At 35.6% G+C, this 18419-nt stretch overlaps 1 protein-coding gene and 1 long non-coding RNA gene across 9 annotated transcripts in view; one reads left to right on the top strand and one right to left on the bottom strand.

The window, feature by feature from the left end:
- LOC105257655 (kinesin-like protein Klp10A) overlaps window positions 1–18419 on the bottom strand; it is a 32509-nt gene that overhangs the window by 6798 nt on the left and 7292 nt on the right. For 3 of the 8 annotated variants that reach the window (XM_011268431.3, XM_011268432.3, XM_025410095.1), the window contains exons 1-7: window positions 7172–8237; window positions 6798–6892; window positions 5414–5527; window positions 3743–3865; window positions 2618–2648; window positions 880–1300; window positions 89–662 (exon numbers count right to left, since the gene is read on the bottom strand). In XM_011268431.3, coding sequence (XP_011266733.1) covers window positions 89–662; window positions 880–1300; window positions 2618–2648; window positions 3743–3865; window positions 5414–5527; window positions 6798–6892; window positions 7172–8222 — 2409 coding nt within the window. In that variant the 5' untranslated portion in view covers window positions 8223–8237. Of the gene's footprint in view, window positions 1–88; window positions 663–879; window positions 1301–2617; window positions 2649–3742; window positions 3866–5413; window positions 5528–6797; window positions 6893–7171; window positions 8238–18419 lie in introns of those variants that run through there. The other 5 variants (XM_020029487.2, XM_025410099.1, XM_025410096.1 and 2 more) reach the window with 4 other exon arrangements.
- On the top strand, window positions 10795–15427 carry LOC112638420. Its single transcript, XR_003122988.1, has 3 exons — window positions 10795–10956; window positions 13892–14163; window positions 14965–15427. It is a non-coding gene; the product is annotated as an uncharacterized LOC112638420 (long non-coding RNA).

Here is an 18419-nt window from a genome sequence, read left to right as displayed (position 1 = left end):
AAATAAATGATAATATAAACGTTAATTTATAGCACGATTACATTCGGTCAAAGCTAATACAAACTTTGTATTTCAGTATAAAACAAACCTGTTGTTTGCCGTCTTCCAAAACTCTCAGCTTTTCTTTATCCGCCAAAAGATCAAATACCTTGCCGGAGTAAATCTCAAAGAAGCTAGCGGAAATAACCAGATTCAAGGGCCGATATTTTGCTAATTTCAAACACTTGAATACGTCTTTGGCAACCATAGCATAGATGCCTTTCTTGCAATCTTGCGTTTTGCCGTTGAAATCGCCGCCCATAGTATGAGTCTTGCCGCTACCAGTTTGCCCATATGCGAAGCACGTGGCCATGCCGCCTTCGAAGATTGTCTGCACCAGCGGCTTGGCTGTGTATTTGTAGACTATCTCGTTGTTACACGTCTCGTCAAACGCGTAATCGAATCTGAAGATCTGATTCTCGAGATACTTGGTAAGGTCGACCTTGGATTTGGGCTCGTGCACCACCATCTGATCCTTGCTAGGCACACTGATCACGTCGATCTCCTTGCGCGCATGCTCCTTCTTATTAAGCGGACGTTTTCGCACACACACAGTGATCTGATGATCCTCCACGGTGTCAGTGTCTCGCAATGGCCTGAACTCTATGCCGTTTTGGTATTCTCTGTGAAAATCAATACACAAGCGATGCGATTAATATATAATACTTGCTATCAATCATATATGAAGGGTTCTCCAAATATACCATGGTGGCAATATTCTACAAAATTTAGCACAATATTTATATCAAGTCTAATTAATGAGTAATATTAATATATTCCTTATCTTAAGAAGCAAGTTATTGCATTTTAAATGCAAAAGATAGTTAACAAATTAACAACCTTATCATGGCAAGAAATTCCCAATATGGATTGCCTGGATCCAAATTCATCATTGCTTCTTTTAACTCTGCCTGTCGTTGTCTCCTTTCCTCTCTGTTCTTCTTCAGTCTCTCAACCTCCTTGACGACGTTGGATCGCCTACCACGGCCGTTTTCTACCTGGGTTTGTTGCTGCTGCTGCATTTGCTGTTGTTGTTGCTGCTGCTGCTGCTGCTGTTGCGCTTGTTTCTGCTGTTTATTTTGCGCTGGAGTCGGCAGATTGTGTTGTGCGACTGTTGCCGTCGGTGTCGGGGGTATGTTTTCGAGCTCCCGACGACCCGTGAGTCCGGAAACCGAGTCTCCATGACCGTTCACTGATGTAGTCGATGACATTATGTTTGTCGGACGTCCCGTTTGTCGTGATAATTGTTTATTCGAAGTCGCTAAAACATTGATACGAAGAATTATTAACATCGAAGACATAACGTTTTCCTCATCTTTAATCTTGTAGGATGATGAAAATTTAAGAAAAACATAAATTTTATTTTTAACCATGCTAGAGATCTATTCTCCTGTATTCGATCTTTTGTCGACGCCTCGAATCTAAAAATTGTTCAATTAATAGAAACGGAAGATTACGTTTTAATATTGACAAAAAGAGAGAATTTAGGAACATTTAAACACGCAGACGCGTTTTGTCTAATTTTAATCAGTTGCGCGAAATCACTTTTTAAAATTCATCCGTCACTTATCTCAACATAAAAACCATGAAACAATTAAAACAATTTCTAATTAATATAAAATAGCATAAATAACATTTTATCATTTTATTACCGGTGTCGTGGTCTTCGATTCGAAGCGTCAAGATCCGGGCATCGCCAGCGATGTCTGTATTTTCACTATCGCGGATTTTATTTTTTCTCCTAAAGCAATAAGCGAGCGGATCGAATCTCATGGCGAGTCACAGCGCACACGCGATCGTGTGAAGTCTCGTGAATTTTTTAAAAAACCAATCGGTCGCCCGGTCTCGAAGTGACGTTTCACCGGGAGGTGCGCACTATCGGCGAGAAGGGTAGATCGAACAGTGTCCGAGAGACTCGGCGGCGAGAGGTGCAACCCCCTCAACTCGTGAACGTCGTACTGTACGTCCCTCGGGGTCCTTGCCCTTGTGCCGCCTGCCTTGCATACGGCGCACGAAAACATCGATAGTCGCGGTTCGACCGTACATACACGTGTAACCTGGCTCGCGTCGTTACTTGGCTTATCTAGGTGAAACGACGACAGCACATGGACGTTCGCCCCGGTAGCGCGAACGTCCGGCCACAAAATTGACTTATTGAACGCGAAAATCTCACAGTCATCCGCGCTTATCAGCATAAATTGCGGAAATTATACTGTCCATCAGACAACGGGATACATTTGAAAATATTGAAAAAATATTGATGGAACAGGATAAAGTAGCCTACAAAATCGTTAGCCTGGTAATGGCCTTTCACATTAACTTTATTCACCTTGCGATTCAGTGATTCGATTAAATTATGCGTTTTATTGCCGTAGTTAATGCGATACAGACGTTTATTCCGCGATAGAAATATTAAAACTATAGGAAAAAGTACAGACATCGCCCATTATAAATTTTTTGGAACACAAAAGATAGGAATGTCTTTACATGTCATAATTTCACCGATAATTATGTCGCTTATTTAACCGAATGCGACAAAGGTACGAAAAGATAATCAATGTCATCTGGCTCTACGTACCTTTCACCGGAATAGATGGTCTGGTGGAGTGCTGAAAATAAAGAAAACAGACTACGTTTAATCATTTCGTTAAAGAGGACAGCGATGTTTCTTCGTGCAACGAAGAAGGAGGATATACTTATATCTAGAAAGTGCTGTAAATGAAAAAAAATAAAACGGTGCTTCTTTCGAGAAGCCGAGTGTATGATACATCCTCTCTTCCGGCATCTGCGCTCATGCGATCTGACATTCTGTCAGACGTTCAAGACGCGAGATAAGACGCGGTTCATCGATCGCCCGTTAATCACGCCCGTGCGTTCTTTCACGTATCGATCGCCAGAACAACACGGTTTTTGACCCACTCTCGGTAATCGCTGAGCGATTCATCATTTCTCGTTCCGTGAAATTGCGCGTTCGCGCACGAAAGAAATAAAATAACGCCGCGTTTTTGCCAGCGAATTTTTGCCAACTATTAGCCAGTTATTCGTTAGGATATCGTGACTTTGTCGGCGAGTGCGGAAAGGGTGAAAAGAAATGTTAATGGTGCTCTAGTGGCAGGGGTATTTCAGGAAAGCCAATGTTAGGCTCGTGATAGAGAAAAGGTGCGAGGCTGCGAACGTTTCTTCAGCATCTTCTGCGCGATACAATTTTCAGTCTTTTTAAAATTTGGATTACAAGTAGCAATTTCAATTTTCTTAAAATAAAATTTTAATATAGTATTGAATCTTATAATAACAGTGAATAGATTTATCTTTTTGCGAGCAATTAAATAGAAAGAATATTTTTGAATGAGAAAAATATTTCCCAAATTAATGTTTTATATTAATTTCGATAAAATAATAGCCTTCTCTCTGCAGAGAGAAATAACTTTTCCAAATATTGAATTGCATTATAAAGTACTTTCATAATTTTTCGTGCACTACTGCCTGATTCACGTCGTGATAAAAATCGCGACAAGATGTAAAATCGATGTGCTCGTAAAAAACGAGCATTCTCGAAGATGCAAAGATCAGTTCGATGACTGGACCGCGAATGTAGAGGATCATTGCTACTGTGAAAAGATTGTATATTGCAATTGTTGTTATCGGTTGCTGCGGTGATTGGGGAAAAGGTGCGCGTTACCGAGAGACGAGATGTGACTCGTACAGGAAGCGTTGCGGAGGCGAGGCCGTTTCTTGCGGTGTGACCGCCATGACGTCCGAGGGAGCCCTCCTCTTGGTTCTCCGACTCGTCGACCCCCTCGTCCTCTTCAGCCGAGGAGTCCGGCTCCTTACCGTAGGTCGCGGTCACGATCAGTTTTACGTAAATCAATCGGACGATTAAGCCCGCGATCGACGAGAACGGAGGGGATCGATGAGAAAGAGAGTCGTCGAGAAAGGCATTTTTTTTTGCGGAGCGGATGACGAACGGCCGAGATGACGAATTTCGTATTCGAGATCGGTTTGTTATTGGTCGGTGATCCATCGTCGATACCGAAGTCCGTGATAATGAGCAGCGTCCATGGAGGAAAAAAAAGATGTTACCATGTTAGTAATGGAAATCACGCGAGACTTTGGCTTTCTACATCGGTCGATCTACGAGAATTTCTTGCTGTATGTTTTTTTAAGATTAGAAATTTTTCGATCCGCGGATTTTCGAATCGATCTCTTTCAAAACCCTATCTTTTTTACAGATAAAAATTTTAAACAGAATATCTTTCTTTGAGTGTAATTCAAAGTTCTTAAAAATTTGTTTGTCTTGCGTATACGTAAATGTATAATCTTCCGTGTTGTCCCTAAGAAACTAATTTTGATCAATTTTAAAAGCACACTTTTTAATTTTCAATCTACATATATTATACAATTCAAAACTCCTTCGGAAATTATTTCAGAAAAAGACATCTTATATAATCATATCCAAGAATTTATTCAAGACATCGTATATATCTATAACACACCGTATGTGTAGCTGTCATATGTTGGACATATGACAGGCCTAAACATTATTAATAAACAAAAGTTAAAATTATACAAGCCCTCTTCACTTTTGTAATCTTTAAAACTCATAAAAGCAAGATTTATCTTAGAAAGCCTTTCTCATCTAATATTTGACAAAGAAAAAAAAATCAAAGATATAAATCAAATTAATAAACTTGCTCTAATAACAATGGTAATTGTTTATTTATATGCTCCACGTGACGGAAAAGCCGGAATACACACACGATGAGATGAGATATGTCAAATTTAGACATGTGAAAAATCGACTTAAGTGACGCGCACGCCTACCTGAAAGACGTACAGGTACTGGAACATGTCTACCGCGGTATAAACGCCACGGGACGCGAGATCGGATTATTCTTTCCATATTAGGAGCGAGGTTATACTACGTAGTCCGGGCAACCGGTAAACAGAATTCGCCGGGCCCAGTCGATGATCGACCGAGAATTTACGCGAACATTTAAAACCCCACGTCGAATTTTAATTCCTCGCAGAGAGGCACGTCACTCACGAATCAATAATCGCGAAAATTTTGCGAATTTGCCCATCTAAAGCCACAGTATTCTATCATCAATTCGATTCATCAATAAGTATTTTCGATTCTGAATTTTAATTATTAATTTTAATCAAGAACTTAATTTCCACAATATTCTATCTTTAATATTCTTTGATATTTGTTATAGAGGTTTTAATTACATTTTTAAAAAGTTACAATTAAATAAACAGATTTAATAAACTTATAAAATGTGAGAAAGCGGCCGTTCTCTTTCCAAATTTTACTGGAAATGATTTGCGCTATTTGACGCAAATATATTTTAACATAATAGCAAATTTAACTTACACGTACCCTTGCCTTCGAGGACGCCAACATGTGATTGTTCATCACCTGTGGCGGTGGTGGTCCCATCTTTTGGTTCAAATCGCGATTCAAGGCGAGAATCGCATCGATTTCCACCTGAAAAAATAACAAAAATCCAAATACTTTCAGTTCATATCATTTAATGCGCGAATCAAATTGAAAAGCATATACATGTAACATTATGAAGATTGTCCATTAGATATATACATAGCATTTAATTTAGTTTCCCTTGAGATTAATACAGATTATATGATATGAGAGTTAAAGTAGAACGGAAATTATTTGAATGAGTGTGATACATTTAGAGTTCCATAGTTACTAAATTCGTTCTCAAGCAAATTATACTAATTACCTTTCGACGTGGAATAAGACTTTGAAACATGATGAAATTAACGTATATTTCGTGACACAATTAATTTTGCAAATACTGCAAAATTATAAACAAGTTAATAGAATCCTCGAAGAGTCTCCTATACTAATATATAGATAATTAACAAATATCCTCTTGAATTTTCTGAATATCTAACACACTCATGTATAAAATGTTAAATGCAGAAATGGAGAAATTTGCACTATCTTAGCGACAACATGTCGCATCAAGAAGAAACGTATAATATTTTATTCACCAAGAATTCACATTTTCACAAGTCTTATTGCGATACAAGTATCGTGTTACGATTTTTTTGCAAAAGTTATACTCGACCGAACCGGCTTGACTGACGGTATAAGCCTGACTTTCAAGCCTGTCGGAAATAGATCCCCGTTCCCATTAGCAAGCTGCACGTTAGTCCCGTGGCATTGCATAAGCATGGAATTGAAAATAACCAAATAACCGTGACCTACGGATGTGCGGAATTGAAATATTGCAATTCGACGCGGCGGAATTGCGCGAAGGGAAAACATTGTTCGTGTAACAGCGGCATTTTTCACAAACGGCTAGAATAAACGCGATTATCGCTTGATATAAGTTGTGGACGCGACTTATGTTTTGGGAGATTAGGTATGTATTTTTAATTAATCCGGGACATGAAACAATGAGAGAAATTGTAATTTAAAAGAATTTAGTTTATCATTATAGAAGCACACTCCCGACACGTTATCCACTTAATTCGGAAATTAATATGAGAAAATAATTTATTTTAGTGACGTTTCGTATAAGTATTATTATCTTAATTAATACAAATTTGTATCAAATAATTCCAATAATAAGTAAAAAATTTCCTTTATATATATCTTTTTTAAATTGTCTATTTTAATAAAAAAATTTAATTTTTTCAATTTTTTTTTAAATTAAGAAGTAAATTTTTCGTTGTAACTCTCCCTTTTTTATGAGTATTTATGAAACGGAGCAATTTGTTGCACTTACCTCTTTGCCTTTGGTTTCTCCTCTCTCGAACCATTCTACAGTTACAGTACGCTGCTCTAAATTGACACCGGAGACGACTGCTAAGTGAACGCGACCTGAAACAAAAATTGCAATATATAATGTAAATAATTACAGCAATCATAATGATTATATAATATAATCATAATTATTATTCTCAGTCGATAAGCATTCGCCAACATGGTATCTTAAATTAAGATATTAATGAGATATTCGATCAAATTTAGTTTAAAACAGATTAACATGTATAAATCTGCATGATAATAAAATTAAAAATTGTATTTAACAAACACACATTCTATTTAATTTTCTTTATTAAATGCCTTATATAACCGTCTTCATTTTCAACGATATACCGTTTTGCAAATCTTCCGTCTTATCGCTCCCGCTCTTGATCAAATTCATTCCTTGCTGCATGGAAGATGTAAGTCTAGGTATCATGGATCCGTCAGCCCGAATCCTAGTCTTTGAATTTCGCTCCTCATTCTCCAACGATCCAATTTCGAAGCTACACGAGTTTAATTTTCGCCGAATATTGCTTTGCTCGCAAAACGCCGCGCTCCTCTTAAAGCCAAATTTATTCATCTCTCCGCAGGTTCCTTGAAGTACCTCATTATCTATGCGTGATTCGGTGCAGGATTTCCTTTTGATCGGCGGAAGAATGTTTCTCGATTCTCTCTTTGACGAATTTCTCGTTTCCGACTTCGCTTGCTCTTTACTAGAAAAGTTGATTCTGGACAATGTTCTTTCCTTTATTTTTCTATCGAAACCCGGTTCTGCGAGTACATCCTGTTTCTCCTCGAATTCCGATATCCAGTCTTCGGGTTCTCCGGATGTCATCGATCTCGAGACAGACTCGTTCAAATCCGCTTCTTCATCATGCTCTTTTTCGTCTGAGATACACTTGACCTGCTTATCATCTTCGTCGATTGTATTCGATGCACATCTTGAATGCAATAGCACATTGTCATCATACTCGAAATCATTGTCATGTGTCTGCAGATCGAATTCGTTCACGTTCCTTTCTGAAGATTCTTTATGAAATTCAGAGTTGTCATGATTGTCATTGATTTGATGATAAGACCAGTGATTATTCGGCGAATCGTTAATTTTTGTCAAATCGATTGGATCATTCACGTCGGTGTGATTTTTCGCACAATCGTCGAAGCAATTAATAACATTTCCATTCGTCCATTCTTTTTTTATAATTTCATTCTCAACTTGCTCATCTTGTAATTTGCGCAAGGACTCGTCGACAAAGGACAACGACGTTTTGTGAGATTTGTTCTGCTTGGATTGCTTCTTGGATTTTTTGCGTTTACTCTTTTTGCCTTTCTCGTCTTTCTGAGTCTTCTCATTGTCGAAATTGCTCTTTCTGCCGCAGACGCAAAGAGATAACCAATCCATATTGAATTTAGAATAAATTAATAAAAAAGAAAGTATTAAAGTAGGCAAAAAAATTCAATTTTATAAAATATTCTCGATTTTCTTGACATTTAATTATGACCCTTCACTTTTTTGTCCTATAACTACTAAAAGTCAATAAATGTCAATAAATTTTTACCAATTTCACTTCTAATACAGTCTGATATATAATCTATCTATAGTTAAACAAAATTAAATTTAAAGTTGTTAAATAATCGCAGTTATTAATTTAAGACACAAAGTTATCACCAACAATTTCTTAAAATTCGACATATATAATTCTTCTCATAATTCTCACAGATTATTATATCCATCTATATGATATCTATCTCTGTGTAACTAGTTCACGTTCCATTTATATTGTTGAAGTTAATGAAAAGATTGTTGGAGCGACATTTACACTATTTCATCATCGATGACAATTCGCACGAATTGTGTTATATTCTTGCCGTCGTATATTTTCGACAAAAGATATCACTGAAGAGTATCACCGAATCGAAGGCAACGAAAGACTGTAGACAACTCGCGTGATCGATTCGCCTTCACGGGGACGTCTTCAAGAACGTGCAAGTTTAATCCGGACATTGCCCGCTTCGCGCACGAGGTCGCGGCGAATTCTCGAGAGCGTTTTGTTCCGATCTTAAAAAAAAGCGTAGAAAGGCTTTCAAGACCCAAAGACGCGTTTACGTCGCTTCTTTTACACTGTCTTCGAAGCTCGACGAAGCTCCGCGATCGGTGATTATCCTTCGGGAATATTTTCACCCGTTTACCCAACCAGTTTAGCAAACGCTCTCCTCTCCGAGGTACGAAAATAAACGCGCTTACATGGAGAACGTTCCATATGTTTAACTTTTGGGCTTAGACGGATATGCAAGTAACATTCAAATATTGAGATATTAAGCCCAAGTATGATTTTATGAAATATTCCTTTTCGACTATCTAGGTTTTTAATTTTTTTCTCATAAAAAGTAAAAATAAATCGTGTATTCTCAATTTTCTTTCATAAATTCTATTTATACAGGAGTAATATTTAAGAAAAAGAAAATAAAAATTTTAATATGATAATATTAATTATTATATGAAAGTTTTGTCAGATTTCAATCTTTCTAGTACAACGCAACACTCTGCCTGCATTTTCTTCGTTTCACCAAGTTTAAATTGCAATTTTTTTTATCGCGCATATAACTCGCAAAATACCAGAGCGCAGTCGTTACGAGGCGTGTAACGCGACGAGGTGGTTAATAGAGCGAAACTAGGACGGGATAATTAACGTCGCGTCAAAAGTTTGCGCGTTTGCAAATTGGACGACATCGGGAAAATCGGCGGCGAGATACGCTGCTCGCCTTCGATGTCAGTATCGTGCGACGCAGCCTGATCGACTGACAACGTTCACCGAGCAGCGTTTCATAAACGCATTTATTATGACGCCCGGCGGAATATAATTTCGCCCGTTGTAGGGCCCCCACCTCACAGAGAGGGCCGCATAAACAATTTCTCGGCCCGCCTCGATGAGCCCGTACGTTATGCGCTATCGGTTCCGATACGATTCCGTTCGGCGAGACGCACGCGAATTATCCGGCCAGAAAAAAATACCGCTGCATACGCGCCGGCTTTACGTCAAACGATAAAAATTATCTAAATAATTATAAGATGTAAAAAATAATTTATCCAGTTATCACAGCACCAGAAAAAAATGCCTGTTAGGACAAAAAAAATTATTATAAGTTTATAAAAAAAAAAAATTGTTAAGTGCATTTGTTTCTTCTTGATTATAAATTGGAGTTCTTCCTGTACGTGTCTAGTGTGCTGAAGGTTAATGTCGCAATCGGCGGCGCGTAGATTTTTGCGGCACAATCAGCGGCACGAATACCACTCGGATAATCGATACACAGTAGTCCCCGAGCGGGCCGTATACGGTATATACGACAAATAATTCAGAGGTTATTTCAGGATGAGAAATTGCCTAAAGTCGCGAGCGGAATCGAGGAGGCCGCCGCGATAGTTGAAGGTGAACTGACGCCGCGACCGATTCAAATCGTCGATTACGCCGCCGGACGATAATGAGGAGCGTTTAACGGAACCTTGTTAACGATTAGACAGCATCGTGCGAATTTTCGCGACTGACTTTCGCGGCTACAACAATAAGTAGAAAATAAAAATTCACCGAAATATGTATACACGATTCTCTATAAAAATTCCTTGATATAATTGAAATCGATTCTTCCTTAGCAGAATTTTCCTGGAGTTCAATCCTGGGTATATCAATAATACCACTGTAAATAAGTACTTTCTGATCAAAAGTTGATATAAATATTTGTAAAGAAATATCAACTTTTTATTGATATTTTATTAATTTAAAAAGTTTCTCCCAGAAACATTCGCGAATAATTTCGAATCATCAATTGTTATTTCAAGTCACGTATAATAATAATAATAATAATAACAAAATAATAATAATAAAATTTGACTAATAGACTTCACACTTTGAAAGAGAGAAATATATCTTGAACGACTCTCAATCGATCTTGTATGAGATATATAACACTAGGCTGATTTAGTATTCGCGATGTGCGACTCGGAGCTCTCAGTGCGTGACCACACGGTACCAACCCATATTTATTTACAGTGCACTCGGAAGTCGAAGTCTTTCCTATGTACACATGCAGAGAGACGACTGTTACATCGCGGAAATGCGCTCATCGTGCCTCTTCGACAGGTACGATCGTTGCAAGCATCTCTTTTCTCACCGCACCTCTCTAACGCTTTAATTTCTTATATTAATAAATTTCGTTATTCTAATGCAAGATATATAAATTTTAAATTTTTATTTAATATTAATTAAAGAATTAAAAAATTTTATCTCACAAAGATATAAAATCAAATTATTACGAACATGTATAGAATGATAACTTTATTTTTTTTGGGGGGGGGGGGTTGTAGTGGCCATAATAATGAATCAGCGATTTTCTTTAATACTAATCAATTACCTATCTTATGATATCAGTTATCTATGATTTCTGCATGATGCAAGATTAAAATAATATGATGTAAATAACAGACGATTGGCACGCGTCGTCGAATCGATTCAAATGCATTTCGGTCGCATCCCGATTCAATAAAGCATTTTAATGCTGAGTTCGGGGGACCAGCCGCACGGTCTATTAAACATTAAATTTAAGCAGCAGCTTCCTGCTGCAGATCCGTCGTATATAAAACGCCCATGGAGGATGTTATATCGTTGATACGCAAAGCAGAGGGAATAATACTTTGTATATATGTATTTTATTTGGTGTTGTTGTAATTTTCAATATCACTATAAAAATTGTCTAGGAAATTGAAAATAAAGGGCCATAAGATGTTTTATAAATCTAGTAGCTTATATAAAGCATAAGAATTAAATTAAGAAGAATTTTATTATCGAAAGATATGTCTGACTAGTTTCTAAATTACAAGGAATAGAAATAAATATTAAATATTAATTGAGTTTTAGAAACATAAATAAATGTAAGTGTATAATAAGTGTAAATAAATAACAAAATCTGTTATAAAAAAGAATAATTAAATAGTTAATAGGAAACATTAACAAATTTATTTGAAATAAATCAAATAAAAGAAGATCTTTTTTCAAAGTAGAAATTAATTCCTATTTTTGACATATTCGTACACTTATTAATTTGTCAGAATTTTCACTAATTTGTTCTAATAATTATTAGAAATTAATTTTTAGAAAATTTATTTATAATTGTTTATTTTATTAATTTATAAATTAATAAAATAAAAGTTTTCAGATAAATTATTATAAATTAATTATTAGAAAATCATTAGTAAGTTCCTATTTAAATCTGAATTTATCGCCAGGTAATCGTGTTTAACTGAACAGATACACAGAAGATGCAGACGTACAGAATAGATACCAATGTAATTATGTAGGTAGAATAAAAAAACAACAAATGCACGTTATTCTTTAGTTTCTGACAATGACACAAAGAACCGCCACTTGCAAGAGAACTCGAGTTTACCGACCAAACAAAGTTGAGCTCGATTACACTACTCTTCAGCTAGGTTACCAACGGCACAAATACGGAACAGCTGGTTGCTACATCTGGCAAGGTTGAGCTAGGTATCGGTCTCGAAGTACTATATTGGCGTTAGAAGATACTGTGCAGACCTGCACACAGTTGTATTCAAAGGCGCCGATAAATACAAGAAAGGAAGCAAATTGGATCTTTTGCAAATTATATAAATAAGATTACTCCGGCAGGATTAACTTTGCACTTGTAGAAACTATTGGAACAATGCAAATTCTAGCAAATAACTCAACAAATCTTAATCTCCCTCTCTCTTTCTCTGTCTAAATATATCTCATTTTATTGCATCTCAATTTTGCTTCGCGTAAATTATAGAGAAAGTTAGGAACAAATATTTTGAAATTAATAGTGTATAAGAAAAAATAAATTTTTTAGATATAAAAAGCCTGCATCTTTCTCTTTCTTTCATGTCAGATTTAATTTACTCTACTATGTAAAGAATAAAGATTTTTACGATGATATAACGTATAATGTCGCACCCCATATTTAATACTAAATGATATGCTTGATTATACTTGATTAAACTCGTTATACTTTTACATCCATACTCTCTATATATAATAAAAGCCGGTGTGCTTTTATAATCTGGCAGCTGTAAAAGCGTATGCATTATGTCATCCTTTCGTGCATAGATTTTAAAAATAATTTGCACGCGCGATATTCGCACGTGAAGATGACACGTGAATTCATGCTATTACTAAGTACATTAAATTTATATTTTTCTATATTTAGATTATAATACTTCATGGTTTATTAAATGCTTTAAAATTCGTTGAAATCTACAAAATTCGAAAATAATTCAAGCATTATTTTCATTGTCAAGGCATTTGATGCCAAAGTTGTATTACATCGCATATGACAAAATAACAGTAAAATAAGTATTATTCATAAAGTAAACCGTTCATTATAGATAATACCCTTATATAGTAATTAATATTTTATCTGGAACAAACGGTGCTTCGTATAACTGTGCAATAATTATCGCGCTTTTGAACAATATCATCCACTTGCTGTTCATCAAGTTGTTCTACTTAACTCTGTTCATTCTGCAATCGAATGCAATCATACAAAAATTTAATTATTTAGGGAATTAACTCCCACGCAGGTGCTCGGAGAACTATTGTGTGTCGCGCGGCACCTCCCATTTACTTTCTATCGTGCACTCGTTCTAGTTTCGTCCGCGACACCCAGTACCGTGGGCGGCACTTGAGGAATACGTATGCGGAACGCAAATTTTTCTCGTTAATCACCTTCCTCTTTAGAGATACTCTAAGTCGAAATATGCGTAGGCGAGTAAAAAGGAATTAAGCATGAAGCGAAGCGAGATAATCTCTTTATATCGGGTACACGAAGAGGTCGTTAAGGTTCCTCTCTCGATAAATCTGATGATGTCCGAGACTAATATAGCGCCCACACATGTACGTCAATTAAAATAGTAAGCTCTGAAAATACTTAGGAGGACGTTAAAAGCGCGTAAAATATCACTATCATTAGTCTCGAGTACCTTAATATACGGTATATCTATGCTTGACCAATGTGATAAATAGTATATTTCTCTTTTAGAGCATGTGCGTGTGTAGAACGAATTTTAACAACGATGTAGCAACGAGGGAAAGTGGAATTTGGCTGCACGCGCATGCGAGCGAACAGATTTCGTGAGGATGCAAGACGCTAGAGCACTCGACGCAAACGGCAAATGACGTAAGATAAGATAAGGCAAGGTGAAGAGGTTTGGTGAGCCGAGAGAGGCTTCTTATGGGCATCCTTATAAGGTTGCAGCGCCCACGTGCGTACGACTCTCGACGACGGTGCGCTTTCGGACAAGGACTACACACGTACGAGTCTTTCTCTGCATCCTTTTTTTTTTCTTTTTTATTTATCGCCGATTACGCGTACATGGTAAGCAAACACGCGAGATGAATCTTGTACCTTAAACAGAGTGACAAACGCATTCCTGTCTGCACATTGATGCATTAAGTATAGAGAAGCATTAAATCGTGTTCTCGATTTTACCATATTTCTGTAAATGGTATTAATTAAACGGAGAATAAACAAATTTTCTTTCCGTTTTATACGACGTTTCTTTGATCGTTCTCTGATAATTAAGAAATGTGCACTTATTAAAGTATATAAATGGCAATCTTGATCTAATATATCATATAAAGACATTTCGCTATAATAGAGACTGATATAATTGAATTCTCAATTTGATACTTGATGGATTTCTTTGATTATAAACTTACATTCGATATAATAAATTTCTAGTATGATAAATCGATTTAACGGATTCAATATCGGAAGATAATTCGACACAGATATCAATATTATATAAGATATATAATTGTAAAATATAAGAGTATTTTGTAAGATTCTCAATAAGATAAAAATATTTATATCAAATCAAATTTGAAGCTGATCAAGCTTATTGTTAATTGTACTTATATGAATTAATGCAATGAAAATAATTACTCGAAAATGAATTGTTGAAAATAGAAAGCTCTTTTACTTTTGCAATATCAAAATTAATATACGTTTAAAAAAAATTATAATAATATTAATTTTATTTTAGCGAATATCTCTCATATTAACAGCCAAATCTATCTCTTCGATAACGCATAATCCTTTCGATTTTCCAGAACGCAGAGATACGAACTTATCGCTCGATATGTAAATCAAAGTACATCGAGATTAGTCATCGATCCTTTTACTCTTTATAACCATCTGTCGATCGGATATCATCGGGATCGTTTGTGCGGACGATCGTTGAAACGCACAGGATGCGTGTCAGCCACTTGTTGCATCGCATCTTAAATGCAGAATTGCGTCAATAAGTTATCCACCTACGTAGGCATCACGAGACGTATGTTTTGGATCGATCGCGACAGTCATCTCCAATCACGTAACCGATCGATGAATCGAGCGTTGTAAAAAAAAAAAATAAGTTCCGCAGCAAGAATCAACGAGATGCATCTCGTACAAGACGATTACCAACGGTTTCCGAGAATGCATTCTCTTGGAACAACGTGCACGATAAATTTATTTCATTACATTCCAGTGGAATAAATTTAATTGCAAAAAGATAAACTGCACATAAACAAGTGAAGCAAAAAGATAATAAGATTTTTTTCTAGCGAAAAAATTATACGTTTAGGAAATAGAAGATACAAAAATATTGTTTGTAATCCTCTAGCTAAAGAATGATTTACAATTAATAAAATAATATAATTTTTATACATATAAAAAAAATTCATTTCTTCATATTTCTTTTTATATAAATATCAAATATATAAAATACTCTTTCACTCGCCTATTTTTCGCTCTCTCTCTCTGTATATAATTATTTTATATTACACATATTTCGCATGCGATCACGTCGCGCGCTATTATCATCATTCTGCACGATGCAATTAATAAATAATGTCGTGCGGAGCGTAATTAACGAACACGTTCCACTTGTTAATCAAACGTCCTGCGATGATGTGGTGCATTATACTCGGTCTCTTCGGTGTGCACGCGTCTTAAGTGCATCTACTTGGCGGAATATCTGTCCACTGTCGCTCATCGAGCTCCAGATACCGCAGCCGAAATAGAGCGCGGACAAAAATAGACGCGCTCGCGCGTTGCCCATGAATGTTCCTTAATGTGCGCAGGATGAAAGAAATTGCAACGGCGAGGAGGAGTGCACCTACGCGCAACTGCCGGTTATTAAGCCGGACATTTCGCGAGATATGCATTTCTCTGCAAAATCGAGACCTCAGAAGACGCCTCTGTCAAGCTGGCATCTCATTTTCTAAAATTCAAAGATTTATCACCCTCAATAATTTTACAGTTTCTGACAGATTTGAATGGTCTTTATATATATTTTTAAACTCTTTTTTTATCTTAATACAGTACATTATTTAAAAATATGTAAGGGCTAAAACTATCGTTATAAAATCGACGAATTCTTTTTTAAAAATTGGAAGAATTGTAAAACTATTGTAGGTGCAAATAAAATTTGGTAAAACTTTTAATTTTTGAAAACGAAGTACCAAACTTCACAGAGGTATCTCAGACTCCCGAGCTTTGGATCGCGAAATTCCAAAAAGAATATTCATTATTATTACTTATCCAATAGTTCAAAGTAAGAGCAGGAATTTTTTAACGCATCCGTGTGTCTTTAAACCGGAAAGTCTCTCTCAAAGTCTCGTTAATATGGCAACGAGTTCACGCTGAAATGATGAAATAGCACCAGCTACTTTTTCAATGAGCGGAAAAACGTAATCGCAGTGCATGCGTTTCCTTGATAGGTAGCAGACTCTGCACGTGCAGTGTCTTTTTTTAAATCGAAGGCCAGATACTTTAAACATGGATAATAGTAAATGTTATGCAGTTAGGCCCAATTCGGCCGATTGGTATTTTGAATGCAAACGAGTAGGAGGCCTTTGTGCACTTTTAAATAGCGACGATGCAAGTCTAATTTTCGTTACCGCATCGATTACTTTACATCATATATTGTAACGTCAGCTTGTGAGAATGTATGATTATAATATAACTTTAAACTCCACGATGACATTTTGAAACGAAAAAAAATGAAACAGAATAAATATTAATACAAAAATACGTTCCTAATATTTAAATGTATTATTTATATGTATTATTTATATGTATTATTTATAATATTTTATAACATTTTTTTTATTCTCTATTTTTTATATAAACATAATAAATGTGTTTATATAAATAAAAGAAATGTTGAAATATCGCGGAACAAATTTTAGCTGATGTTTTTGCTGAATTTGAAAAGATAAATGATCAGATGCTTTATATCCACGAACAGTACATATCTCTTTTCTTCTACATCTAAAGTAATGATGTAACTGCGCTTCAACGACGCATTCCGCTAATCATGCTGCGTAAAAACTGTTACACGCGAACATGCATTTCTCATTCCACGTTTCAGTACATGCGATTCGTAGCTGCGTTATAATCGAGCGCGATTTGTACGCGTTATGCGTAAGAGCGCGTGGCGATGCGAGCCCGTGAAAAAAAAAAGCGTTACGGCAATTGTGTCAGAAATTCCCGCGAATTACTCGTCCCGCCGATAAGTTCGCTAACGAACCAAAACGTTCGTTACCGCAGAACTCAATAGGCTCATTCAGAGATCGTGCGATGACGTAACGAATTAGCCGCTAATTGGAGAAGGTCGGATCGAAACTTCGATTATATATGTCGATATATCGAATATATATGTCAAAGTGCCGGAAATTACCTCTTAAATAAGAGGTTCCTTCTCTAGAAAATCACCAGCGATTAAATATCAAATTAATCGGGATAATCTACGAAAAATTGTTATGAGAACTCAAACTTTGTAAAGAAATTCTCTGAAGATTCCATGATTTCCCAGGTTCTTTTGTTTCAGATATAATTGAAGTATTTTAGATGCAATTTTAAAATAAATTTATTATGCATGATTTTTTAATATAAAAAAAATATAGAAACACCTCTAAACATCTGATCGGCTAATAATCATAAAATTTGGACAATATTATTTAAATCCTAAAAGTATTATAAATCAAGAAATATTGTGCATATACAATAAGTTATGTTATTTAAATATAAAAGAATGTGTATGTGTAATATATTGTTATTTAAGAAAAAATATTTTTAATACAAAATAATACAAAAGATAAAACTAATGCAAGAGATGTTGGTTAGGTTAAAAAAAAATAAAATCGACAAAATATTTTCTAAGAGATTTAAATATTGCAAGAAATGTTGGTAAAAAAAAATAAAATAAAATCAACAAAATATTTTATAAGAAATTTTGAAATTTAAATATTGCAAAAAAGAATAGATTTCTTAAGTTTTTAGGATATATTAAAACCATAGTCTTCAGAATCTCAAAATTAAAATTAACATAAAAGTTATTTTCGGAAATATACACCCTAACTATATTTGTATGAGATTTGAGCAGCTTTTTCCTAATGTAATAATAATTATTAATTGTAAGTTATAATCATAAGGTTTGAAAATGAGTCTCGCAAATGGGAAAACACACGCGTAAATAGATAATATACGCGCTGTGTACAAACAGAGAGAGTAATGCTTA

This window comes from Camponotus floridanus, unplaced genomic scaffold (assembly GCF_003227725.1).
Source record: "Camponotus floridanus strain SB8 unplaced genomic scaffold, Cflo_v7.5 scaffold3, whole genome shotgun sequence".
In the NCBI taxonomy this organism is placed as follows: Eukaryota; Metazoa; Arthropoda; class Insecta; order Hymenoptera; family Formicidae; genus Camponotus; species Camponotus floridanus.
Note: the sequence above shows the minus strand (reverse complement) of the source record. Positions and strands in the feature narration are given on the sequence as shown.